This window comes from Lontra canadensis, unplaced genomic scaffold, assembly GCF_010015895.1.
Source record: "Lontra canadensis isolate GAN:19392208 unplaced genomic scaffold, GSC_riverotter_1.0 scaffold12, whole genome shotgun sequence".
Classification (NCBI taxonomy): Eukaryota; Metazoa; Chordata; class Mammalia; order Carnivora; family Mustelidae; genus Lontra; species Lontra canadensis.
The window spans coordinates 20,473,658-20,500,047 of record NW_022631006.1 but is presented as its reverse complement, the minus strand read 5'-3'; the positions used below and the strand labels follow the sequence as shown (position 1 = coordinate 20,500,047).

The 26,390-nt window shown below is 43.1% G+C and overlaps 1 protein-coding gene and 1 non-coding gene across 3 annotated transcripts in view; one reads left to right on the top strand and one right to left on the bottom strand.

The window, feature by feature from the left end:
* Positions 1-13,802, bottom strand: part of GPR176 (G protein-coupled receptor 176) — a 130,858-nt gene extending 117,056 nt beyond the window's left edge. For both annotated transcript variants that reach the window (XM_032856874.1, XM_032856875.1), the window contains exon 1: positions 13,513-13,802. In XM_032856874.1, the coding sequence (XP_032712765.1) occupies positions 13,513-13,684 (172 nt within the window). In that variant the 5' untranslated portion in view covers positions 13,685-13,802. The remainder of the gene's footprint in view (positions 1-13,512) is intronic.
* Positions 13,803-24,281: 10,479 nt separating this feature from the next.
* On the top strand, positions 24,282-24,388 carry LOC116867566. The gene has a single exon (XR_004382615.1). It is a non-coding gene; the product is annotated as a U6 spliceosomal RNA (small nuclear RNA).
* The last annotated feature ends 2,002 nt before the right edge of the window (positions 24,389-26,390 follow it).

Sequence of the window (26,390 nt, the reverse complement as noted above, 5' to 3'; positions counted from 1 at the left end):
ACAGGATAAAGAAACTGAAAGATGGTTTGGAAGCCATGTGGGTTATCTCTGCTTTGCACCTCTCCATCTTTTGCCACCTGCCCCATCCCTTCTGCCTTTATATTCTCTATTGAGCTCAAAAAGGCCCATGTAAGTCCGGCCCGGGTTCTTCCTTATACCTGGATGCCTGGACTCTGTGTTAGGAAAGCTCCCAACCTCCCCTCCACACCTTGGGCTTGGATCAGCTGCGCACACACATTTCACCCCCATGGGAGTCTGCTTCGACAGTCCTGAGAGCCAGACACTGGCCACAGTGAATGTGAAGCAGGAAACAAAGAGCAGTCCATCCCCTCAACCATGATCTGCCACACGTCCAGGACTTTGCCCATACCTTGCAAGTGACTGGTGAGGGTTGTTTCCCAGGACCCACCCACAGCCTTGCCCACTGACCCCCCACAAACCCTTATAAATTCAGGAAAGCAGAAGCCAGTTTATGACCCAATGACTTGAGCCTACTACCATCTCCTGGGCAGCTACATCTAACCTTGGCGACATTTCCCTCTTCTAACACAGCAATGGTTTTTTTTGCTACCAAGTTTTTGTACTAGTGAGTGATCAATAACTACGTGCCAAATAACTGTTGATTCTTTAAAAAGATGCTTTTATTTTGTCTTAAGGATTTTTATTGACAGAGAGAGAGAGCGTGCGCACAAGCAGAGGGAGAGGAAGAAGCAGGCCTCCCCCCTGAGCAAGGAGCCTGATGTGGGGCTCGATCCCAGGGCTCTGGGATCATGACCTGAGCCAAAGGCAGACACTTAACTGACTGAGCCACCCAGGCACCCCTAAAAAAGATGTTTCACTGAGAGAGAAAAAGAACTGGGGGCTAAATGCATGTGGGATAGCTGCCAGAGTTCCTCCTGGTCCAGTAAAATCTCTGAGCTTCTGCCTCTGCACACACACAGGCCTCCGACACCCCATGGCTTTCAGCTTCCTTTCCGCTCCTGGGCCTGAATACAGCCTTCCACTGCAAACCTCTTGCACTAACCACACTTAGGGTCCTGCTTGATTCCCGGGGCTCTGGGTTTCAGTCACTTCTCTTTTCTGGGCATCAGACTTCCTTTGCATCAGGTCCTCCTGACTGTGAGGGTGCTAATGAGCAAGTCACTATCCTTCTGAATTTGTTTTGTTTACTCAAATGACAGCTATGCATGTTGAGAAAAATACTACTATATAGATCAGGATATTTTTGTTGTGTGTGACAGGAACCTAAGTCATACAGGTTCAAGCAAAAAGAGAATTGGGGGTTTTTTGGGTTGTTGTTGTAATTAGAAAATACAGCCTCAGGGGCTCCTGGGTGGCACAGTGGGTTAAAGCCTCTGCCTTCAGTTCAAGTCATGCTCCCAGGCTCCTGGGATCGAGCCCCACATCAGGCTCTCTGTTCCGCAGGGAGCCTGCTTCCCCCTCTCTCTCTGCCTGCCTCTCTGCCTTCTTGTGATCTCTGTCTGTCAGAGAGATAAATAAAATCTTTAAAGAAAAAAGAAAGAAAAAGAAATTACAGGCTCAGCACTTCTAGGGACTCACAAAGTATCATCAGGATGGTTTCTCTCTTGCTCGCACCCCACCCTTCTCTTCTCTCACCCTCAGCCCTGCTTGTCTCTCTGCCCTCACTCCCTCCTAAGCAGACAGCTCCTATCTTCCTTTATCCCTGCTTAGTAGCCCCTCTGGAAAAAGAAGGCTTTTCTACCAGCATCTCTATGTCAAGTACTTTGAAGAAGCTTGGATCCCACAAACAACCCTGAACTAATCCCTGAGGACAAGGAAACAGGATCCTGGGATGAGCAAGGCCTGGATCCTGTGCCCACCTCTCTCTCCCAGGGTGGAAGTGGAGCCCTGTGGAGCACTGTAAAGGACAGTCACCTAAGGAACCACATGAAGTATACAGCAGCAGATACTAGTTTGATTCACTGGTCAATCCTTAATCTTTCAACCAACTGCTACCCTCTGCTATAAAGGCTGGAAAGTTAAAAACAATGTTTTTCAGACAGCCCTGCAATTGTGATACAGGCTTATGATCTATATTCTGTCCAGAAGATGTTCCCAAGAAAACCAGACATGATTTATGTAAGGTGGTGGCTGGGTGCAGTCATGGGGTTCTCGTAAATACAAAAAAAAAACAAAAAAACAAAAACAAAACAAAAAAAGAAAACAAGGAAGAAGAAGACAGGGACTTTGGTTCTAGATCTGAGCCAGCTGTGCCCTAGGTTTCTAGAGTCTAGTCCCTTGCATCACTGGTAATGTATAACAACAGCTTCATGATTTCTACTTGAACCAGCGGTGTGACTGTGCATATTTCTTTAGTGTCCCTGGTTCTCAGACTCTCCCATAAATTTTGAAAGTAATCTAATACCCTGTAACAAATTTCCCTCTTCATGAACTGGCTAGTTTGGTACAGAAGTAAAACACCTTACCCGGCTGCATTATGCAAAAATGTGCTCTTTATGTCCCACCATGAGAAAGCAAACACTTGCTCCCCCAAAAATAAAAATAGTAAAAGACTCAGGATCTGGGCGCCTGGGTGGCTCAGTTGGTTAAGCGTCTGCCTCTGGCTCAGGTTATGATCCCAGCTTTCTGGGATCGAGTCCTGCATCTGGCTCCCTGCTCAGCAGGGAGTCTCCTCTCCCTCTGCTCATGCTCTCTCTCAAGCGCACTCCCTCTCTCTCAAATGAATAAAAAATCTTAAAAGAAAAAAAAAGACTCAAGATCCACTGTCTAGTTCTGGTCCACAAAATACATGAAATTTTGAGACCTTCCTGTGACTCTTCATAAAAACAATCATATTGATTTGCAATTTTATTGGGTTTTGCAATGCTGATATTTGACGGCATCACACAATCTTTGAGGTTTTAACAATCACATGAGACAACTGTTGTTTTCCCTCACAATGAACATGGTGTAACTGTAAATAAGGTAATCTTGTGGTGTTGTAGGGTTCAATTGGCAAACCAGTCCTTCTAAAACCTGAACTCCCTTGCCATTCATCTTTCCAAGTAAAATGTTTTTCTTTGGGGCACCTGGGTGTGAGGTAAAGAGGGTAAAGCCTCTGCCTTCGGCTCGGGTCATGATCTCAGGGTCTTGATATTGAGCCCTGCATCAGGCTCTCTGCTGAGCAGGGAGCCTACTTCCTCCTCTCTCTCTGCCTGCCTCTCTGCCTACTTGTGATCTCTGTCTGTCAAATAAATAAATAAATAAAATCTTTTAAAAAAAATGTTTTTCTTTACTGAATGCTTTTTTAACTGTATCTTCTTTTAACAACGGCCCTGTTGTTTCCAACTAAAACCCCTGATGAATACTGGACGAGGAGGCTCACCCATACGTGTGCTTGTCTTAGAGGGAGAGCAGCACTTTAGGGGAAAGGAATATGTTGAGGATAAAAAAAAAAATACCCCTACCTTATTTCACAAGGTTATTATGACTGAATGGAACAACATGGTATGTTATACACCATAAAACCCAATGTAAATGTAAGGTAAACGGAATATTCTTGACTGATAGTTACACCACACTGGCAGGTAAGTCAAGGGTACCTGCATTGCACAGGAAGAACCTATCTCCCATTAACAAAACCTTTCTTGTCCTTGTCTTTCCTCATTAGAGACCCTCTGGGAGTTTCCTAAACTGCCCACATGCAGTCTTCTAGAGGAGGTGGCCATTACTGGTAAATCAACACTGTATACAAAGTTGTGTGTCCATGCAGTAAGCACCGACTAAGCACTATTGGCAAAATCTTCATGATCGGGGGTGCCTGGGTGGCTCAGTTGGTTAAGTGTCTGCCTTCAGCTCAGGTCATGATCCCAGAGTCTTGGGATCAAGCCCCGCATTGGGCTCCCTGCTCCACGAGAACCTGCTTCTCCCTCTGCCTCTCCCCACCCCGCCCTCACATGTGCCCTCTCTCATTCTCTCTCTCAAGTAAATAATCTTTAAAAACATAAAAAATTAATAAAAATAAAAAAAAAAAAACTTCATTATCATAGGCCAGCAACAGGCAGCACTGACAGGACACAGACAGGAAGGAAGTTTAAACTGGACATTCAATTCAGTGTAGCCATCAGCTCTGGAAGGTATGGGGGGAAATGGAATGAGGAGACGCATCGGAGAGTCAAATGTACTCGAACATTTCATTTTTATACAAACATGACAAAATGTTAACATCTGTTATTTCTGAGCTGTAGGTTTATGATAATTTGTTAATTTATTTTCTGTGTTTTTAAAAACCCTCAAAAGAAGAAAAGTCAGGTAGCCACTTGTCGTATGGGGGTTTCATGCTCTGCCTCTACCTCTATAATTTTGCCCTTCAGGAGGAAACTTTCATCAGAAATAATTTTTTTAAAAAAAGCAAAACAAAAACAAAACAAAACTTAAAAAAACCCTGAATCCTGAAACTTTTAATAAAACATTGTTAGAAATTTATTTAAAGTACTAAGGTGCCTAGACATTTGTGGCTTAATTTGGTAGTTTTTCAGAGCATCTCAGATTTGGTGAAGTAAGATTTCACTGTGGGCCAGAAAAAAACATTTCCCAGAATTCTTCAGAATCAAATATAGCCACCAATCAAAATATTATCTAAGTCCCAGTTGCCTGTCTGGCTCAAATGGTAAAGTGTGCAACTCTAGATTCCAGGGTTGTGGCTTCAGGCCGCAGACTGGGCATGTAGATCACTTAAAAATAAAATCCTGGGGTGCCTGGGTAGCTCAGTGGGTTAAGCATCTACCTTCAGCTCGGGTCATGATCCTAGGGTTCTGGGATCGAGCCCTATATCAGGGTCACAACTCAGCGGGGAGCCTGCTTCTCCCTCTGCCTGCCACTCCACCTACTTGTATTCTCTCTCGCTCTGTCATATAAGCAAATAAAGTCTTTTAAAAAAATTTTTTTTTAATCTCAAACAAAAATATTGCTTGATCCGTTTGAAGACATTTCCATTGAAACTGCTTGCAAATGCAAAAAAGTATTACATCAGAAACAGGTACATATATACATATGGGTTTCTTTCCTTTTTTTAAAGATTTATTTATTTGAGAGAGAGCGAGAGAGCACACACGAGAGAGAGTGGTGTGGGAGGAATGCCAGAAGGAAAAGGAAGAGTCTTTAAGCAGACTTCATGCTGAGCATGGAACCGTACGTGGGGATTTGATCCAAGGACCCTGAGCTCAGGACCTGAGACAAAACCAAGATTGGATGTTCAACTATGACACCCAGATGGCCCAATACGATGGAGTTCAACACTCTTCTTTCCAAACCTCCCATATTTCACCTCAACTGCTTTCCAGATACCTTCAAAAGACAAGGGGCTCCTAACTGAATTTAAATATTAAAAAAAAAAAAAAAGACAGGGGCTCCTTTCTTCATGCCCAGTTCAACTCTGTGTATGATCAGAAGTCCAATATTTTGTAATCAGGTAGTGCTACAGAAAATTGCTTTAAAATGGTCTACCATTAACCCTAATTTTTTTAAAAAAATATATTATTTATTTATTTGACAGGCAGAGATCACAAGTAGGCAGAGAGGCAGGCAGAGAGAGAGGAAGGGAAGCAGGCTCCCTGCTGAGCAGAGAGCCCAATGCGGGGCTCCATCCCAGAGCCCTGGGACCACGACCTGAGCCTGAGGCAGAGGCTTTAACCCACTGAGTCACCCAGGCACCCCTTCCCTAATTTTTTTGAACAGACAAGTCTGCTTTAAAAAAACAAAAACAAAAACCTGTTAGTTTGAGCCATATGAAACTACAGTAAAATACGGTCAAAGGTCAAAATGATCAAATATTGGCAATATATAAACAGATATACACATTCTTAATGTTTTATGGATTTCCTAAACTTTGAGCTCCCTTCCCTCATTCCACTTACTAACTTATTTTCTTTAATGTTCTAAGGTATTCTTCCTCTGAGCAGATGCCACCACCCCACTTTACGGTGACCTAACTTTTGGCTACCTATCTCCTGGAAGACGGTAAAAAAGTATCCTCTACCTCAGAGAGATGACAAGGAAACGTCTTTTCCTGTGGCTGAGGTCTTAAGCTAGTGATGACCCTACTAGACCTGGCAAAAGCCAATGTGAAACTGGTCCGGAAGCCGGTTCTACAGCCAAGATCTCACAGAATGCTGTAGAAAATGAAGATGGACTCCCACTCAAAAACGTACACACACACAAGGAAATGATCCACCACCAGAGAGAATCAACAGACAAAATAAACACTTCAAAGGAACAATCCAAAACAGCATGTTTAAACTCATGAAAGAAATAAAAGAGGGAATTAAAACCATAAAGAAAAAACGAGACACTAGTATCAACTGAAACTACTCCTTTATGTGCCAGATGTGTGCTTACGCCCTCAACTTTTCTAAATGCCTTATGCGCAATAGGCTTGTCTGTGCGATGTGACTAGCGGTTCCTAAAAGATCTGCCTTACCCATTTCCCATCATCATCTGTCAAGTACATGAAATACTCAGTTTAGTCACTCTTTTTGCTGAAGACAGTAAACATCTTAAAAAAGTAAAATATATTCGCACATTTACATCTGTTAGCCTCTACATCTAAAGTGATTTGCTGCCTGTTTAGCTTTCCGCCAGGATGGGAATGGAATACAGATACTGTTAAATTTGCAAGAGAGGATTCAAGTAAACACCTCAGAATAAGGTGGTCACTAGGCATCCGAAAGGACAATAAGAAACTGAGGTATCTGAGAAGAGATGGAATGAACACAAGAACATAAAAACTTTAAAAATGGGGGTTGATTTTTTTTGCATAGTTTCATTTTTTAGATTTCCCTGGGTTAAATCCTTACTTCCAGGTTTTACCTCCAGTCACTCCTACCTTCCAGTCTAGCCATAAACTTCTCTCAGTTTTTGTGCTATATAACTAATAAAGATTTTTCATCCAACCAATATAGAAGTTCCTTGACAATGAAATCATTTTCACAAAAACTTCCAGTCACTACTTAATCTAAATGGCTTTTCCAGAAATGTGACATGTAGATAAACTCTTCGGTAAACTCTATATAAAGAGAGAGTTTCAGACTCAGGCATCCCAGATTAAAAACAGAGCCATATCAGTTTGTTCCTGTTTTGAGAATTTCCTCCCATTCTACAAAATCTCACCCAGTAATGTAAGAGAGTATCTCTAGGAGAACCATGGACGTTGAGAGCCAAGAACTGCAAAGCAAAAAAAAAAAAGTAACGAAGTATGAAAATTCCAGCCAAGAAATTAGTTGCTTTGACCCCCAGCATCAAAAATACCTTAACTATCAACACATTTAAGATTTTAACACCATATAAGAATTGATCTGATTGGGAAGGGGGTCCTTGCAAAGGTTACATTTCTAATTCTAAGCAAAGGAATTCTGTATTTCAGTAGAACTATACTGAAGATTAAGGTCCAGGATAAAACAGGACCAGGTAAAAGGAAAAACAAAACAGAAGCACCTGGCTGGCTCAGTCACTAGAGCATGACTCTTTTTATCTTTGGATCAAGAATTCAAGGGGCGCCTGGGTGGCTCAGTGGGTTAAAGCCTCTGTCTTCAGCTCAGGTCATGATCCCAGGATCCTGGGATCGAGTCCCGCATCTGTCTCTCTGCTCGGCAGGGAGCCTGCTTCCTCCTCTCTCCCTCTCTCTCTCTCTGCCTGCCTCTCTGCCTACTTGTGATCTGTCCCTGTCAAATAAATAAATAAAATCTTTCAAAAAAAAAAAAAAAAGAATTCAAGCCCCACGCTGGGTATAGTGATTACTAAAAAATTAAAAAAGGGACACCTGGGTGGCTCAGTGGGTTAAAGCCTCTGCCTTCAGCTCAGGTTATGATCCCAGGGTCCTGGGATCGAGGCCCTCATCAGGCTCTCTGCTCAGCAGTCAGCCTGCTTCCTCTCCTCTCTCTCTCTCTCTCTCTCTCTCTCTGCCTGCTTCTCTGCCTACCTGTGATCTGTCAAATGAATAAATAAAATCTTTTTTAAAAATTAATTAAAATAAATTAAAGGGGTGCCTGGGTGGCTCAGCTGGTTAAGCATCTCCCTTCTGCTCAGGTCATGATCCCATAGTCTTGGGATGGAGCCCCCTGCTTCTCCCTCTCCCTCTGCCTGCCATTCCCCCTGCCTGTGCTCTCTGTCAAATAAATAAATCTTTAAAAAAAATTGTTTTTAATAAAAGAAAAACAAAATGATGGACTTAACTTTCAATCTGTCTTCTTGTCCCAGTGGGCTCACAGCTATTGGAACATTTGTAAAGGTGAAATTGTTTTAAATATTTCTAGGTTAGTTTTTTTAGATGAGCAATTCCTGTTAGAAACAATATTAATGTAGCAGAGTTACAATAAAGCCAGATAATTAACACCCCAGAAATTACCAATGACTGAGCCTTAACAGAGACAAAGCCATATAAGAACACACGAAAAGGGACCTAACTGCCAGTCTAGGTGGAAGAATCTAAGAAACCGAGAAAAAAGCAATTACCTGATTATATTGCAAGTAAGTCTCTTAATACATTAGACATTAATCATTGATCTTCATGCCTCTGTTTCCAGATTGTTTTTAAAGCACATAAAGTATAAGCACCAGTGGAGAAAAAGATTCATTTTCCTTTTATTTACTCCTTGTCAAAGGTTTATGAAAATCCTTCAATGGAGCAGTGGTGTCCAAAGTTTTACCAGGACCAATAAGAGTGCCAAGATAATTCAATGGAGGAAAGAAAAGTATTCTCAACAAATGATGCTGAGACACCTGCTATCCACATATCCACAAATAATCAATTTAGGCCCCTAGTTCATACTATGTACAAATATTAACATACATGGATCAAAGACCTAACTGCTGAGTTAAAACTATTAATCTCTTAGAAGAAAACATAAGAATATATCTTCATCATCTTGAATTAGGCAGTGCTTTCTTAGATAGGATACCAAAAGCATAAGCAACATCAAAGAATTTTAGATAAATCAACATTAAAATTTAAAACCTCTGTGGTTTTAAAAAGGAAATCAGCAATAAAATGAAAAGACAATCCACAGAATGGGACAACATTTTTGCCAATCATGTATCAATAAGAATCTAGTGTTCAGAATATATACAGAATGCTTACAACTTGGGATGCCTGGGTGGCTCAGTCTGTGAATCGTCTGCCTTTGGCTCAGGTCATGATCCCAGGATCCTGGGATCCAGCCCCGAGCCCTGAGGCAGTCTTCCAGCTCAGCAGGGAGCCTGCTTCTCCCTCTCCCACCTTCTCTCCCTCTCTCTCACAAATAAATAAAATCTTAAAAAAAAAAATCATGAGCAAAAATGGTGTTTATCCATATTATCTGTCAGATTAATTCAGTAAGATAGTTCCCCCTATATCCTTTGAAATGAATACTTCAGTAATCACTGCTGGAGGAATCAGGCCACAGACAAGATGGACCTTTACTTAGGGTCATCAATTTCATACTATAGATCACTGATGAGGAAAGATACATAATTTGTTGGCTATTGTCAACAATACTCATTTTCTTTAAATAAGAGCAGGTTCCTTTACAAAAACCCCCTAAATTCCTCCAATGATAACAAGCACAGATGACAGGCAATTTATGCAGTGGGGGAGACTAGAGGTAACAGGCTTTGTAACAGCCACTGACCTTTGTCACGTGAAAGCACCAGAGGGGGCCCATCTTTCCAAGCACTTGCAGTGTGAATCCCAAAGGAGTGGCAAAAAGGGAGAGAAGATCAACTCTGAGGAGTTACTTATTGTAAATGATGATTCCAAATCTTACTGAGTTTTTAATTTTACACTGTTCACTATTAAGAGTGTTGTGTGCCATATACTTACTAAAGGGAAATCTATAAATTATCTTGACCCCATCAGGGCCTGGGTGGGTGGCTCAGTTGGTTAAACGTGTGCCTTCAGCCTAGGTCATGATCCCGGGGTCCTGGGACAGAGACAGACCCGCATTGGGCTCCCTGCTCTGCAGGAACCCTGCTTCTCCTTCTCCCTCTGCCCCCGTTTGTGCGTGCTCTCTCTGTCAAATAAATAAAATCTTAAAAAGAAAAAAAAAATATATATATATATGTGTATATGTGTGTGTGTGTGTGTGTGTATATATATATATTATTTTACTCTTTCAAGATCTAGAGCATATCTTCAGATATCCCAAGATATTAAATAAAGAAGGCTGAGGGGGTGCCTGGGTGCCTGACTCAGTTGAGTGTCTACCTTCAGTCTGGGTTATGGTACTGGGGTCTTAGGATTGAGCCCCCATACTGGGCTCCCTACTAAGCAGGAAACCTGCTTCTCCCACTCACTCTCCCTCTGTGCACTCTCTCTCAAATAAATAAAATCTTTGTAAAATTAAAAAAAAAAAAAAGGCTGAGAAACACTAGTTTACACAAAGCCTCAAAAGGCATTATTTGAAGAGTATTATATATAATTCAGGAGTTCATTCTGAAAGCAATTAATGTTCCTTGTGGCTGGAATATTATAGTCATCCCAAGTTGGGCTTTTTCCTCATACAGCAGGGCTCTAAAAGTTTCCAAAAAAGACTGTAAAACAACAATAATATAAAGGAATTATTTTCACATAACAGTTGGCCTTTGAAAATTCTATTGAAAAAAAAATCTAGTTAGGCAATCTAGGAAGTATGTTTGAGTTTGTTTAAAGGAAAAAAAAAAGAAGAAAAACTCATTTGTCTATGTTTGCAGATATGATTAACAAGCAGATTGAATCAGCATTACATGCTGTTCTAGATACTATTCCATCCTCCATTTACTTTTCAGCCTTAAGGATTCTTCCATAATAAACGTTTTTCTTTTATTCCTAATCTGTGAGTTTTCTCTTGGAGGAGGGAGGGGCCTTTCATGAAACTATGCTTCCCAAGGTTACTTGCCTTGCAACTGACTGTACACGGCTTTGCCACTTAAGCTCTAAGCCTCAGCTAGCATCACCAGGAGGATTCAACTACACAGTTGTTTATACAGGTCAAATCCTCAAAAACAATGAATCAAGAATACCAGTAAATAAGTACACAAGGCAATGTTATGATTCAGCTAATATTTTAAGGAAACCTGAAATGCCTTTCCTTTGGAAGATGTTATTTACTTATTTATTTATTTGAGGAGTGCAGAGGGACAAGCAGACTCCCACTGAGTGCACAGCTCAAGGTGGAGCTCCACCCCAGGACCTTGAGGTCATGACCTAGGCAGAAATGAGGAATCAGACACTTAACTGACAGCCACCCAGGCGCCCCGCGTTGTCTTTCCTTTTGCGCAAGTTCTCTGACTTTTGATTTCAAGAAATTTAACTGTATTTATACTTTTTCTGAAAAGAAAAAGGAGCAAATGGAATTCTCTCTTAGGAGGGCCAAGTAATGTGGAAGGGAGAAAATATGTCCTCCTTAGCCAAGCCAGGCATAACTAACAATCAAGAGGAAAATCAGTTTCCTCCTGGGGAAAACCCACAAGAACAGTTATTTCCTGTCAATTAAACCACTGTGAGGAAAAAGAGTTGAAATAAGGGCAGATTTACCTAGAAATTCCTTTTTCTTTTCTTTTTTCTTTTTCTTTTTTTTAAAGAAGGCTCTACACCTGGGTGCCTGGGTGGCTCAGTCCTTTAAGCGTGTCTGCCTTTGGCATAGGTCATGCATGATCCCAAGGTTCTGGGATCAACTTCATCAGGTTCCCAGCTCAGTGGAGAGTCCTGCTTCTCCCTCTACCGTTCCCCCAGCTCGTGATCCCGCTCACTCAAATAAATAAATAAAATCTCTAAAAAAAATTTTTAATAAAAATTTTAAAAATAAGGCTCTTTGCCCACCAACATGGGGCTTTAACTCACCACCCTGATACCAAGACCTGAGCTGGGATCAAGTGTCAGATCTTAACCAAATGACCCACCTGGACACCCCAACCTAGCAATTCTTGAATCAAATGCAATTTACAAAAATAGATGGTACACCAGAAGCAAAACTAACATTAAGTGTGCACTATTTGCTATGCCATTACATACTTTCTGTTTTCTATTTCAGTAGTACTCAAAATCATGGAGTCAAACTGCAGGAAAATTTCTCCCAACATCATCTTTCTTCATGGTTAGAGTTCCCAACAGGGAAAACAAAACAAATATGTGTGTGTGTACAGATACACATGTATATATTTAGTAAAAACCCTGCAGAAATAAAAGTGCAGTCACTTCTACTCTCCCCAATAATCCACACTTCAACTAAATGTGACAACACTAGCATTTAAATCCCAATAATCTACAATTCATTGTGCATGGTACCTAGTAGGTGTTCAGTGTTTGTTAAATGAATACTGAAAATATTTGATACACAAGCATTTGCTTTGTTAATGTGCACTTATCATTCTCATAAAAACATTCTCTCTCTCTCTCTCTCTCTCTCTCACACACACACACACACACACACACTTAGACACAGCCACACTGATGTCTACTCCTGAACATGCCCTCATGACAAAAAGTGGAAAATCAGTATGAAACAGTGGGACAGGATGATTACAACTAGAAAAATTATGAAGGGAAATTCCAAACATTTAAAATTTTTCCAGTCTTTTTGAGATCACTTATCTTGATTTCCATGGAAATTCACAGGTGTCTGCAAAAAACCTATTCCTACTTTGAAATTTTAAGACTGCTCTTGACCACAATGTCACACATCTTTTTACATCCATTTAAACGCCATGTCAGAAAATTTACATCTGAAGGGAAGTCACATATTTACAAGTAATATACATGTTCAACTAACCTCCACTGAAACGATCACTGTTATCATTTATCATTTAAAGAGTACCCACTAGAAGTACAGGTAATTCTCATGCTAGTGGACAAACATTTTTATTAACCAACCACTCATTTCAGTTCGTTGAACAAATATACCTAAATCTGTATATTTTGTACATCAGACGAAACAAAGGTAGAGAAATATGCTGGGATTTGTCTGGGGTTTCTAAAAAGATCAGAAGGCAACAGAGTTTAACTCTCCACAGGATTGTTTACCAGCAAGCAGGTCGGTGTTCCGAAGCAGCAAGCCCTAAAACGCGCAAAATAAGGCTCTTTCAAATAATTTTTTTTTATATATAGGGAATAGATGGGAGTGCAAAACACATCAATCATCAGTAACAAAACAATCTTTGTTCCTCGATATTTGTAAACAGGAGCTCGGACCAGCGCACCGACCTGGCACCCAGGAGGTGAGGAATGCTTGTTGGGCAGGGTTATGCGCATTACCAAGGGTCCCGCCAGGGCTGCTCCAGAGGCGGACCTCCGCCTATACCACGCACGGTCCTCGGAACCAGAGGAAGCCCTTCCAGAACTCTTCTGCTTCCAGCTCGGGGGCTGGAGTGGACCGTCCCTGTTTAACTTCCCCGCAGTTACCCCCGCTTTCTTAAACCCACCATTTCCACTTTGCAAGGCACCCCGAAACCCACCACGGCTCCGGCGGCCCCCGATCCCGTGCCCTCTCCGAGCTTGTGTGCTCGGGGAAGCCCACCCCGGAGGCGCCCCCGCGAGCGGCTTACCGAGCAGCGAGCCTATGAAGATGACGACCTGCACCGTGGTGGTGAACTGGCGGTAGAGCTGAGCCTCGCCAAACTCCCCGAGCGCGCTGCGGTTGGCGCCCCCAGGCTCCGCGCCCGATGCGTTGAGCGGCTCGCTGGCGTTCCGGGAGAACCAGCTGCCGTTGTGCCCCATGGCGAGGAAGGGGTTCCGGCTCTGCTCGTCGCCCGCCCGTCCGCCCACCACGGAGCCCCGCCTGGGTCTCCCCTGCCCCGGGTGCGGTGGAACGCGCGGGCGCCTCGCGGAGTCCTGGAGAACCCGGGGCAGCCGCGGGTCTCCTCACGTCTCCACATCGCCAGCCCCGTCGCCTGGGAGGCGGGGAGGGAAGAGGGCGAGGCTGCGCCCCAAGCCGGTTCCCTCCTGGGTCCCCTTCAGCAGCCACATGGAGGCGGCATGGTCAGAGCTGGCGGAGCCGCGTCCGTCCCTCCTGCAGGGTAGTCAGCGCCGCCAAGCCCACTCCGCAGAGATGGAAACACAGGAGGCATCTGATAGTCAAGGAGGGCGCCCCCCCGCTCCCGCCGCACTCTTCAACCTCTGCTCCTTTCAACCCCCGAGGGCCGGGCCATCCCTTTCGAGTCCCCTCCCGCTGACGGGCTCGACCCCTCTCCTCAGAAGGAAGAGAACATTTAGCTGAGGCCGTTTTTCAATCCTACTGGATTTGAGGGGCTGGATGGCGATGGGAAACCTGTGAAACGCCCAAGGCAAGTGACCGGAGCTCCGAGGGGACCCCCGAGTCCCCGACGGCACCTACGATCTGGCCGGAACGCCCTGAACCTCCGCAACAGCCTCGCCCCTCAGCGCCTAGCGGTCCCCTAGGACGCCCGCGCGGTCTCCTCCGGCCCAGCATCTAGCGCGGGGCTCCGACCTCCCGCCTTGGTGTCAGCGGCAGTGACACAGTTCTGCAGCCCCTTTGCCTCTGCACCGCCTAGCGCCCCCTTTCCTGGCCCTGCTCGGGCCTTTGCTGCGGGGAGAGACGCTAGCGGACGCGCGGGGACAACGGACGAGCCCCTAAAGGGGTAGGGCACGGTGTGCGTACCTCCCGAATGCCGGCGCGCCCCGGGAGCAGGGGAATGGAGCGCTGCCCGCGGAGGGGGCGGGGGCGGAGGTCACGTGACGCGCACGCTCCGCCCCCCCCCACGCCCCTGAGGCCCCGGGGATGGCGCCATATTGGACTTTCTAGGCGCGACTGCCGAGGCTGGAGCGTGGGAAGCGTGGGAGGCGCAAGGGGTCATGAGTTAGCTGCAGTGGTTGCGATCAAGTCGCTTCTCCGGCTTAGCTTCATTTACTCCTGTGGTCACTGACCCTTATCACTTCGGCAGAGGCTGCCTGAGAGGCTTATAATTACACTAAGCTGTCACCTGAGCAGGTATCCCAGTTTTTGGCCCCTCAGTGACTCCTTGGGTATATCTGAAGGTGAAAGATAAAATTTAGGACTCCGGTGCACGGTTTTCTGGACCTTTTTACTGAGTCTCATTTCAAAAAGGCATACAGTACAGCCCAAGCCTGGTGCATCCGAAGAATGAATGCTTGGGGAGGGAGCAACTTTCTGCCTGCGGATGCAGAAAGTTGGGAAGCTGGGAGAGTAGCTGAGTAGTAAAAGGAACATGTAGTGCATCCAGAGAAAGGATCCGGAGAAAAGGAGAAATGAGACAGGAAAAGACAAAGTTGTGCTGCTGGTTTGAGGCTGTGGAAACGGGTTTCTTTTTCATTAGTGAATGAGTTGGTAAAGGACTTGAACATACTGACTGATCACATTAGGTCCCTGAATAATAACTCTCAAGAATTGAATTATAAAATTTCTTGGGGCACCTGGCTGGCCCAGTCAGTAAAGCACGGGACTCTTGATCTTGGGCTTATGAGTTACAGCCCCATGTTGGATGTGGAGATTATTTTAAAAAAAAAAATTTTTTTACCAAAATCAAAGTTCTTGGTGGTCTCAAGGCTGATCCTGCTACAATATGACTATTTCACTTACACTGTACAAGACATTTAGTCTTTAGACAGTTATTTTTTTAAATATATATATATATTTTAAAGATTTTATTTATTTATTTGAGAGAGAGGCAGTGAGAGAGAGCATGAGCGAGGAGAAGGTCAGAAGGAAAAGTAGACTCCCTATGGAGCCGGGAGCTCGATGCGGGACTCAATCCCTGGGACTCCGGGATCATGACCCGAGCGGAAGGCAGTCATCCAACCAACTGAGCCACCCAGGCGTCTGGACATTTAGTCTTTAAAGAGCAAAAAGTCCCTCCATGTCTTGTATATTTTTGGGTTCGCAGAGTATCTGCACATAATCTCCGTGTAAGAAGTTACTTTAAACATTTCAGAGCCCATAAAAAGAGGAGAGGCAAGATGATGTAGTTTTGTAATGTTGGTATTCTTGGGGTCCAGAGCCCACTGCCAAGAAAGAATTCTTAAGTTGGCTTCCGTGCAAAATGGTGGTTTTATTAAAGCACAGGGACAGGACCTTGGGCTGCTGCCCCAGGACTGTGAGGAGCAATTGATTATGTACTTTGAGGTTGGAAGAAGCAAAGGTTAAAGGAAGTTCCAAAAGGATTTTCTTTACACTAAAGAAGACTCACAGGATACCCAAGGCCTTGCTACTGTCAAACCAAAGTTATTTTCCCTCTACCAGGGTTTTTACATTTAGACATTTGGGTGGTTCCTGGAGGAACATCATATTCTGCCTTCCTCAGCTATTTGTCAATGGGCTACGGTTATAAGGACATTTAATTTTAGCTAGATTTCCTTCTGCCTTTGTTTCCTACATCAGAATTACTGAGCAATTGTGTATTTTTTTTAAAAGCCCATTTCCAGTGTTTAAAATTAGTTCTTAGTGTCCAAACATATTTTTCAAACCCTTTGCACTATAATCATTACAAAACAAAATGTAGTAGTCATTCACCAACACCCAGCACATTCCTTTAGGAAAGGTTGAGGAAGAATGTGCGTAAATGAGTTGTTTAATAACAGTTGTAAAAATACCTCTTTACCTGCCACTGCTTATTTAAAACTGCCACGAAGAGCTGGAATAAAGTTTTAGGAAACAGGGATGCCTGGGTGGCTCAGTCAGTTAAGCATCTGCCTTCTGCTCAGGTCACATATCTGGCTCCTTGCTCCCCAGGGAGCCTGCTTCTCCTTCTGCCTGCAGCTCCCCCTGCTTGTACACTCTCCCCACCCACCCCCTGACCAACAAATAAATTTTAAAAATCTTAACCAAAAAAAAGATGCAGAAAAGAGTCAATTTTGTAGATGTAAAGGGTTTAATAAAGCAAGAAATCTTTCATTTTTTTATTCTGAAAGAGAAACCAGTAAATTCTCTACAACCCCTAGATTGGTATTGTAACCAAACTAACCTTAGTTCCTTAGTGAGTCACAGATAGGAACTGATGTGGGAAACAAAAGCAGAAAAAAAAATTACTAGATTTTCTGACTACCTACAGCCCACTGACAAGTCCTTAAAACAGGCAGAATGACATTTCGACTTTGCTAAGGGTAAAAGACAATCCTAGCCCGATTTCCCCCACCCCAGAATCCTGTAAGTCTACTTTAACTTATAAAAATACCTTTAGGGGCGCCTGGGTGGCTCAGTGGGTTAAAGCCTCTACCTTCAGCTCGGGTCATGATCTCAGGGTCCTGGAATCAAGTCCCACATGGGGCTCTCTGCTCAGCAGGAAGCCTGCCTCCTCCTCCTTTCTCTCTTTGCCTGCCTCTCTGCCTACTTGTGATCTCTGTCAATAAATAAAATATTTTTAAAAAAAATTCCTTTAAAAATTTTCTTTATCCCCAAACTCCCAAAGATACATGTTGGCAATCAGCCGCCAAGCATATGAACCACTGACATATATCTGAAAGTTCTCATTACTAAGGTTTTATTACACAGTAATAAATGACATTTTCCCAATAACTGACTAGACCCCTCTAGGTCCCTGAAACCTTGCTTCCAAATTCCTTAGAGACTTAGGCTATCCCTAACCCCCTCCCGACTTGAAAGTATATAATGGTCCACTTCTCTTGAGCCCAGTATGGCTCTATCTGCCCATAGGTCCTGTCCCGTGCTTTAATAAAACCACCTTTTTACACCAAAAATGTCTCAAGAAAGAACCCTGAGGTTCTTTCCTGCATCAGGAACTATACCAGGTGAGTTGTCACACAAAGGAAACTTTATTTGCTGCAAATAAGGAAATCATGGGGAATAACTTCCAAAGCCATGGCTCCCAAGCAAGGAAGAATGGGTTCTTTGTATCTAGGGTTAGGATAAATATTTAGATAAGGGCGCCTTACTGTTACATGTAGAGGTGGGCATAAGATCTCACATGCACCTCAAGAAAACACACCTATACATACACTATATGTTATGTAAATGAGGCTTGTGCTGCTCCTTGGGTGGAGATTTTAGTATTAAAATGAGGTAAGGGTAAATGATGATGATAATAATAATAATAATAATAATATAAGGGTAACTATTGGTCACTCTGTGGGTCACATCATGGTCCATTTCCACAGGAATGAGTCAAGGTTAAGCCCAAGCAGGTCTGGGTGGTCTAGGCCAGCTCTTTGTCAGGGCAGTTATTATTGCTTGAGGGGTAGTTTCAGTTTCCATCACAGGATGCTATGTGTATAGGGTCTTTTGCTTGAGTTAAGAGCTTAAGGAAAACTACGGGACAAAGATTGGTGGTTAAAAACAGGTGAGCAGTGAAGATCAGGTCTTGGGATCTAGGTGATGACAGTGTTAGCGTATAGGGTTAGTAGAATCAAGAATTGACTTGAGGGATGGGCTCAGTTGGTTGAATTGAGGGCTGCCTGTGTGCCTCAATTTGGGCTCAGGTCGTGCTCTCAAAGTCCTGAGATCAAGTTCTGCATTAGTTTCTGCACTCGGCGATGAGTCTGGTTGTCCCTCTCCCTCTGTTCCTTCTCTCTCTCTCATTCTCTAATAAATAAATAAATAATCTGAATGAAAGAAAGAAAGAAGAAAAGAAAAAGAAAAAAAGAAGTAACCTGATGAGCTGAGGTCACCATGATTCCCAGACTTGAGGGTGGATTGCATTGGGAAAATATAAGACCAAGGAATAGGAAGAGAGTAGCATGATTTCTTTGTGGTTTTTTTTTGGGGGGGGGCAATAGTCTACTTATTCATTTGAGAGAACAAAAGAAGGGGGAGTGGTAGGCAGAGGGAGAAGAAGGCTCACTGCTAAGCAAGGAGCCCCATGTTCAGGCTTGATCCCAGGACCCTAGGATCATGACCTGAGCCAAAGGTAGACACTTAACTGACTGAGCCACCCAGGAGCCCTGAGTATGGCCGTGTGCTATGTGAACTTTTTAAAGTGGGAGAGCTAGGTTCTTGTCTCATGGAGTCAGATGGATCTCACAGACAAAGGAGAGTGAGTAAAGCGATAGAAGTTTATGGAGCAGGTGAACCTGGGTGGCTCAGTCAATTGAGCATCTGTCTTTAGCTCAAGTCATGATCCATCACAGGGTCCTGGGATGGAGCCCCGCATTGCACTGCCTGCTCAGCAGAGAGCCTGCTCCTCCTATTTGTGTGTGCTCTCTCTCTCTCTCTCTCTGTCAAATAAATAAATAAATTTATTAAGCAAGGATACAGAGAAAAAAAAGATCTTAGGAATGAGGGGGTCTGGACAGGGTTGCTGGCAGTCTTTTGTTTAGAACTGACCAGGGAGCTTCTGTCCGTATCAGTCTTGTGATGTCTTGGCTGGAGTAAGGATTGGTAATAACATCTTTAATGGCTTACTTCTTTTTTTTTTTTTTTTTTTGGCCTACTTCTTTTTTTAGGGTCTGGTTATTCTTTGTTGGTCACAGGTGACTATCATTAAAAAAAAAAAAAGATACACACATGCGCACACACACACGCCTAGGACAGGGTGGTCTGGTTTGTTCCATTATCTCTGGTTGCCTTACACTTCTGCATTTTGGGGATTTCTGTGAGCCTGACCATGGAGCCCCCTATCTATCTCTCCCTACCTAGCCCCACCTGTCCCTTACTCATTTTCACCAAGTACAGGAGAATTTAAGATTGATGTAAGAGATTGTGATAAGAGGTGTAAGAGATAAATATATGTTAAGTGTCTATGGTAGTGTTATTTATACTTGTCTGGTCATTGCAAACTTAATAGCCTAAAAAAACAACAATCATTTATTTTGCTCACAGATACGCAGTTTGGTTACGGCTCAGTGGCACAGCTTGTCTGCACCACGTGACATAAGCTGGGCCAGCTCAAAATCAAGGCCATGGTCTGGAATCGTAAGGCTTGTTCATTCACAGATCTTGGTGGTTGATGCTAGCTGTTGGGACTCCAGCTGGGATGGTGCCCGGGAATACCTCTAGGTCATCCCTCCATGCGGATTTCCAAGAGGACAAGGTGTCGCTGGGGCACAGGGCTCCAGGGCTCCCAAACGAACCAGGTTCCACCACTCACCACTTCCCAAATCCTATGGCAGAGAAATGAGTTGTGGTAACCAAGAAAGGAATTTATTTCAGTGAGGCCAATACTAGGGATGTGTAGGTTAACAGTGAAGGTCAGGTCAATTACTACCTTAATACCAACCACAGACAGGGTCGTGCTGGCTCAGGGCGGTCCTTATTGCTTGAGGGGTTAGTTTCAGTTTCTGTCTGCGGATGCTCTGCCCATTGGGTCTTTTGCTTGAGTTAAGAAATAAGCTAGAAAGGAGAACCTATTTAGGAAGTTTGAAGGATAGTTTAAGTCCTCTTTCAAATGGAGGCATTATATTGACTTCCATGGCCTAATCTCAGAAATCACATAGGATCAGTTCAACTATTTTATTGAAGCAGTCAAAAAAAAAAAAAAAAAAAAACCCCAACACCACATTTATGGGGAAAGGACATAGACTATACTTCTTAATGGGTGAAGTACTAGTTATATTGTAAAAAGAGCATGTGGAATGAGAGCTATTATAGTCATTTAAGGAAAGTATTATCTGCTATAATGCCTATTTTACCTTTGTCCAAAAGAAAAAAAAAATTCCATCAAAAGGTCCCATTTTAGGGGCACCTGGGTGGCTCAATGGGTTAAGCCTCTGCCTTCGGCTCAAGTCATGATCCCAGGGTCCTGGGATCGAGCCCCTCATCGGGCTCTCTGCTCAGCAGGGAGCCTGCTTCCCCCTTCTCTCTGCCTGCCTCTCTGCCTACTTGTGATCTCTGTCTGTCAAATAAATAAATAAAATCTTACAAAAAAAAAAAAGGCCCCATTTTAGATATATCGTTTTCCTGGAATTAAACCTGAAAAGGTGAAAAAAAAAAAAACAACATTAAGGGGTATCAGGGTGGCTCAGTCTATTAAATGTCTGCGTTAGGCTCAGGTCATGATCCCGGCGGCTGCTCCTCTCTCTGCCTGCCATTCTGCTCGGCCTGCTTGTGCTGTTGCTCTCTCAGTCAAATAAAGAAATGAAATCTTTTTCCTTTTTTAAAGATTTTGTTTACTTGACAGAGAAATACACAGTGAAAGAGGGAACACAAGCAGGGGGAGTGGGAGAGGGAGAAGTAGGCTTCCTGCCAAGCAGGGAGCGCGATGTGGAGCTCGATTCCAGGACCCTGGAATCATGACCTGAGTAGAAGGCAGACACTTAACAACAGAGCCATCCAGGTGCCCCAGAGAAATAAAATCTTTTGAAAAAATTAATTGGAGTCTGTCCCCATTGTTTATTCCCCTTTTTGAGCTGAAGGCAGGTGGTAGGACTACCAACCTACATTTGTGGGCTAGCTAATTTTTTCCCCCAAATTTCTGGAACTACAGTAAAATATAATGATGATGCAGGCTGGCTGAGTCTGAGGACCCAGAGGGATTCCCAGAGGACGAGCCAGGAGGATCCTCGGCTTCAAGGAGGATAGAAATCAAACACAAGCTGAGAGGAAGTGAGAGCAGAGTTTACTGGAGATATATACAGAGAGAGAAGATACAGGTAGAATTTCTGGGAGACTCTGGGAGAAAAGAGAGATTTTTGTCTTTGCTTGGGGTCTTTTTTTTTTTTTTTTTTAATTAAGAGCAGTGCCCTCCCAGCCATACCAAGCCTTGGACAAAACAAGGATGAGAGCTCAAGTATCCTCCATAAGTCACTTATACCCTGGAGCTAGGGGTCTTGGCATCAAGATACGAGGAGTCAGTGGTCTTGGAAAACTTTCATAATGACCTCACCCAGTCACCTTAGATGCTTTCCATTGTGCCAGAAGTCTCCAAAGTAATCATTAACCCCTTGACCTTTACAAGGAGGAAATACGTTAAGGTCTGTGTGAGGCGGTAGGCAAGTCCTAGCAAAAACAGAGGCAGCAAGGGGCTCCTGGGTGGTACCATCTGCTGGGCATTTGACTCTTGGTTTCAGCTCAGGTTGTGATCACTGCATCATGTGAGTCTGCTTGGGGTTCTCTCCCCATCTCTGTCTGCCCCCACCTCACTCCACCCCATCCCCCACCCCCATGCTCTCTCTCTACTTCGCTCTCTTAAATAAATTAATTAATTAAAAAAAAAAAAAAAAAGAAGGGACCTGGGTGGCTCAGTCAGTTGCGTGTCTACCTTCCGCTCAGGTCACGATCCCAGGGTCCTGAGCTGGAGCCCCATGTTGGGCTCCCTGATCAGTGGGAGGCTTACTTCTCCCTCTCCCCTCTGCTCCTGCTTTCTCTCTCTTTCTCTCTCTCTCTCTCTCTCAAATAAAAAGATCTTAAAAAAAGAGTAGAGGTAGCAAAAAAAGCAGTCTTTTATGGGGTCCTTCAGTTTCCCTATCTCAATGGGAAATGGAGTAGAAAATAAGCAGCCTCTGGCTCTTAGAAAATGCTATTACGAGTAACATTCTTCTCCCATAATGAATAATATAAGAAGGCCTTTTCCCAGTTTAAAAACTCCCATGTTCCCAAAGTTTTTAAGTCATTTTTTAGCACTCAGGGGCCATTCTCTTTTTGAAATAATAAACAGGATGATAGAGTTCTCAGGCAGAGTGGGGACAAAAAGAGGGAGTGAGATTCTCTGGGGATTAAAGACTCGAAGGGAGGTCCTAGTTGGTCTTTCCATCTTCCTCCTTAAGTCTCTACGGCATTTAAAAGAGCTACTCTTCTTCTGCCAGTAATTCACTCATTTAATAAAGGTTAATACCTTTGTGCTAGGAAGGCAGAAAATATAGTAGTGTGGAAGAGAACAGATTCTCATAGCTTTCTCCATTTGACGCTCTTAATCATATACCCACTGGGATTTGCTTAGGGATTTTCCTTATTGTAACCATGGGAAAATAGATATGATGGTTAATTTTATGTGTCAACTTGACTAAGCCACTGGGGTTGTGCAGATATTTGGCCCAACACTATTCTGGGTTTTTCTGTGAAGGTATTTCTGGATGAGATTAACATTTGAATCTGCAGATCGAGTAAAGAAAATTCCCTTCCTTACTGTGGGCAGATTTCATCCAATTAAAGTCTGACAAAAAGGTAATAGGTAATTTTAAAAAAGCCTATTATCTCCTCTGTGTTTTTCTCTTATACTACCATGGTGTAGTGATAGGCAAAAATTTACATATAGGTGCTAATATCAAATCTTTCAATATTTACAGAATATAATAAGATTCATCTATGTTCAAAAGAAACCCTAGATTCCAACTTTCTTGGGCATTTATTAAAGAGCAGAGGTGCGGGGCGTGACGCCTGGGTGGCTCAGTGGGTTATGTGTCTGCCTTTTGGCTCAGGTCATGATGCCAAGATCCTGGATGAAGCCCTGTGTCAGACCCTCTGCTCAATGAAGAATCTGCTTCTTCTCTCCCTCTGCCTGCTCCTCCCCCTACTTGTGCTCTCTCTTTCTCTGTCAAATAAACAAATAAAATTAAAAAAAAAAAAAAAAGAAAAAGAATAAAGAGCAAGAGGGGGCTTGGGTAGGGGGAAGAAGAAATGGAATAGGATTTAGGATACTTGAAAAGCCCAAGGTGGGGGGAGTGAAGAGGAGCCTCTGGGTTTTATTTCTCCCTTCCTTCTTTCCTTTCTTCATTGAGGGTGTCCTCCTCCTTCCTGTCCCCTAGACCACACCCTCACATTCTCCTGTGTGGTGAAGGTGAAGAGAAAAGAAAACCTGGAGAAATGGAGTATTTTGCCTTGGTAAGCCCAAGGAGCAGCATGTTGAGGGAAGATGGCTCCTGATGCCCCTCCCCACCCACTCACCGTTACCTATCTGGAAAAAGTGGTTCTATTTCCAAATGGCTGTTTCTATGCCTATAGAAGACACAGATAATGCAGATTTATTATGTAGCTATTGTAAGCATTCAACAATATCTTGTTCTCTTCTGTCAGATACACAGATGACTTTTTCTCAGATGCCCTTGCAAGTGGGCAGGGTCATGTGATGATTATGACTAATGCTATGTGGGCAAAAGTGACAAATCATTTCTGGGCTGCAGCAGTGTAAAGCTGTTTGTGATTCTCAGATCTCTCTGGTGCCACCGCAATAGTGGAAGGCGCTTTAGGTTGAACTGGAAGAGCTAAAACATGGGCTCAGAAGTAGACTATGTTTCTGAGTCACTATAGTGGATTGGGGTAGGAGGAAGGAGGGGAGGGAAGTCCTGGTGAGCCATCCAGACCCACAACAAGTTTCGTGTGAGCAAGAAATAAACCTTAATTGTACCAAACAACCAAGATTTTTGGAGCTTCTCAGTATCACAGCATAAACCAGACTATCCTGCCAGATGTAATTATGAAAACTGGGGCCTGTGTATTTAAAAAAGCAGACTTGTGCTTGCTTCAGCAGCACATATACTAAAATTGGAACAATACAGAGAAGATTAGCATGGACCCTGTGCAAAAATGACACACACATTTGTGAAGTGTCCCATATTAAAAAAAAAAAAAAAAAGCACAGACTTGACTTTATTTCTAGGGAATGGGAGGTACTGAGTCAGGACATTTAAAAATCTTTGTGTATACTGGTAGTGGCAACAGGATATCCTACATCCTTGTAAAATAAAAATGGTGGCTGATAATAAAAACCTCTGGGTATCTTTGAATCGAGCTATTGGTCTTATTCATGTCAAAAAACATATTGGCCTCTGATAAATTTATGTCATTTAAATGGCTTTTTTGGAGAGTTCTTAAGCTTAGCATAAGTGATTTTTTTTTTTTTCAAAATGGATTAATGTATTTGCTCTCCCAGTCCCCCAACCCACCCTGCAACACAGCTGCTCTTCCTCATTTAGGAACAGCATTCAGGACGGTGATCAGAGCACATTTAAGGGGGAGACCTACCTCACAGAACATATAGAGAGACAGCAATGTGAGGCCAAGGTTATAGACCACTAAAATTCTCCGGCAAGAGAACGGTTGCCTATTCTGCATGTATTTTGGTCCCAGCCATACAATTAGTAAGTATATGACAGAGCAGATAAAAGTAGGTATATAATTGTCCAGAAGAAACCATCCTTTTACTCTGGTATATCGGGGGGCCTAGCAATGCCTTGAAATAGGTACTACGTGATGCATCAAAATTTTCCGTTTTAAAACCTCGTAGTCCGAGGGCAGCTTTGCGAAGCGGCGCGGCGGCGGCAGGGGCGCCCGTGGCCAGCGGAGCCGAGGAGGCTGTGAGAGGGAGGCTCCGGTAGCCTAAGTGATTTCTTTTTTTCCTAGAAACCAGATTATCTCTTTACATTGGCAAACCTACCAATTCCCTCAAGATAAAAGATTCTAATATAGTGAGGATCAAGGGGACAGCATGAATGTTGGGTTCAGCAGGACCTGGGTTTGAATGCCTGCTCCACCATTTCCATTTGTGACACTGGGCAGTTACATGACCTCTCTAAGTTTAATTTCCTCCTCTACCAAATATGGATAAAAATGCTTATTTAAGGGTATCTGGCTGGCTCAGTTGGTAGAGCATGTGACTCTTGATCTCCAGTTCTTAAGTTCAAGCCCAACACTGGCTATAGAGATTTACTTTTTAAAAACATGCCTATTTTGTAAGGTTGTTTTAAGGACAATAAAATACTGAAATAATGAGAACTTCTAACAGGGGGCCTCCTGGGTGGCTCAGCTGGTTAAGCATCTGCCTTTGGTTCAGATAATGATCCCAGGGTTCTAGGATTGAGCCCTGTGTTGGGTTCTCTGTTCAGTGGGGAGTCTGCTTCTCCTTCTGCTTCTTCCCCTATCTCACAAATAAATAAAATCTTAAAAGAAAAAAGGAAACCTCTAACACTATCTGGCGCATTGGAGGAAATCAATAAAGGGTAACTATATAAGATATATTTCTGTTCTGTTTATTTACAGTTAAAAGACACAAATATCAAAGGGGATATAGTTTCACCTTTCAACAAAGAATTCTCTGTATATTTAAATAAAACAGTGTCTATCAAGCCTTGTATTTCAAGAAATGTGTAAGAACTACTTAATTTGCAATTAGCAAAGAACATCGTGGATTTTGGAAAATTTTACTTGAAGATTTAGAAGTCCAGAATTTAGCCTTTACATTACTGGGCTTAATATGTTTACTTTCTGGTTCTTAGTTTTTACTATGCTAAGTTACCACCAAAGCAATTATCTGTTTAAAGATTCTAACACAGTCTTTCCATGTATCCTAAATTATCTCAATATGTTGTTTAGGAAATGGTTTCCTTCTGACATGAGTCTATGAATATATCTCCTAATTCAGTTTCCCAATTTGTAATAGTCCTTGCACCTATGAATTGCTATTAAACTCATCAAAAATATTTAGGAGGTGCAAGGTTTAATACTTCCCTCCTCCAGGTAGCCTCAATAATCTTACACATAAGAGCACATAAACACAGTAGTCATAAAACAACCTGACTAGTTTTTTAATAGAAATATGCCAAAATTAAAATACCTGTGAGTATT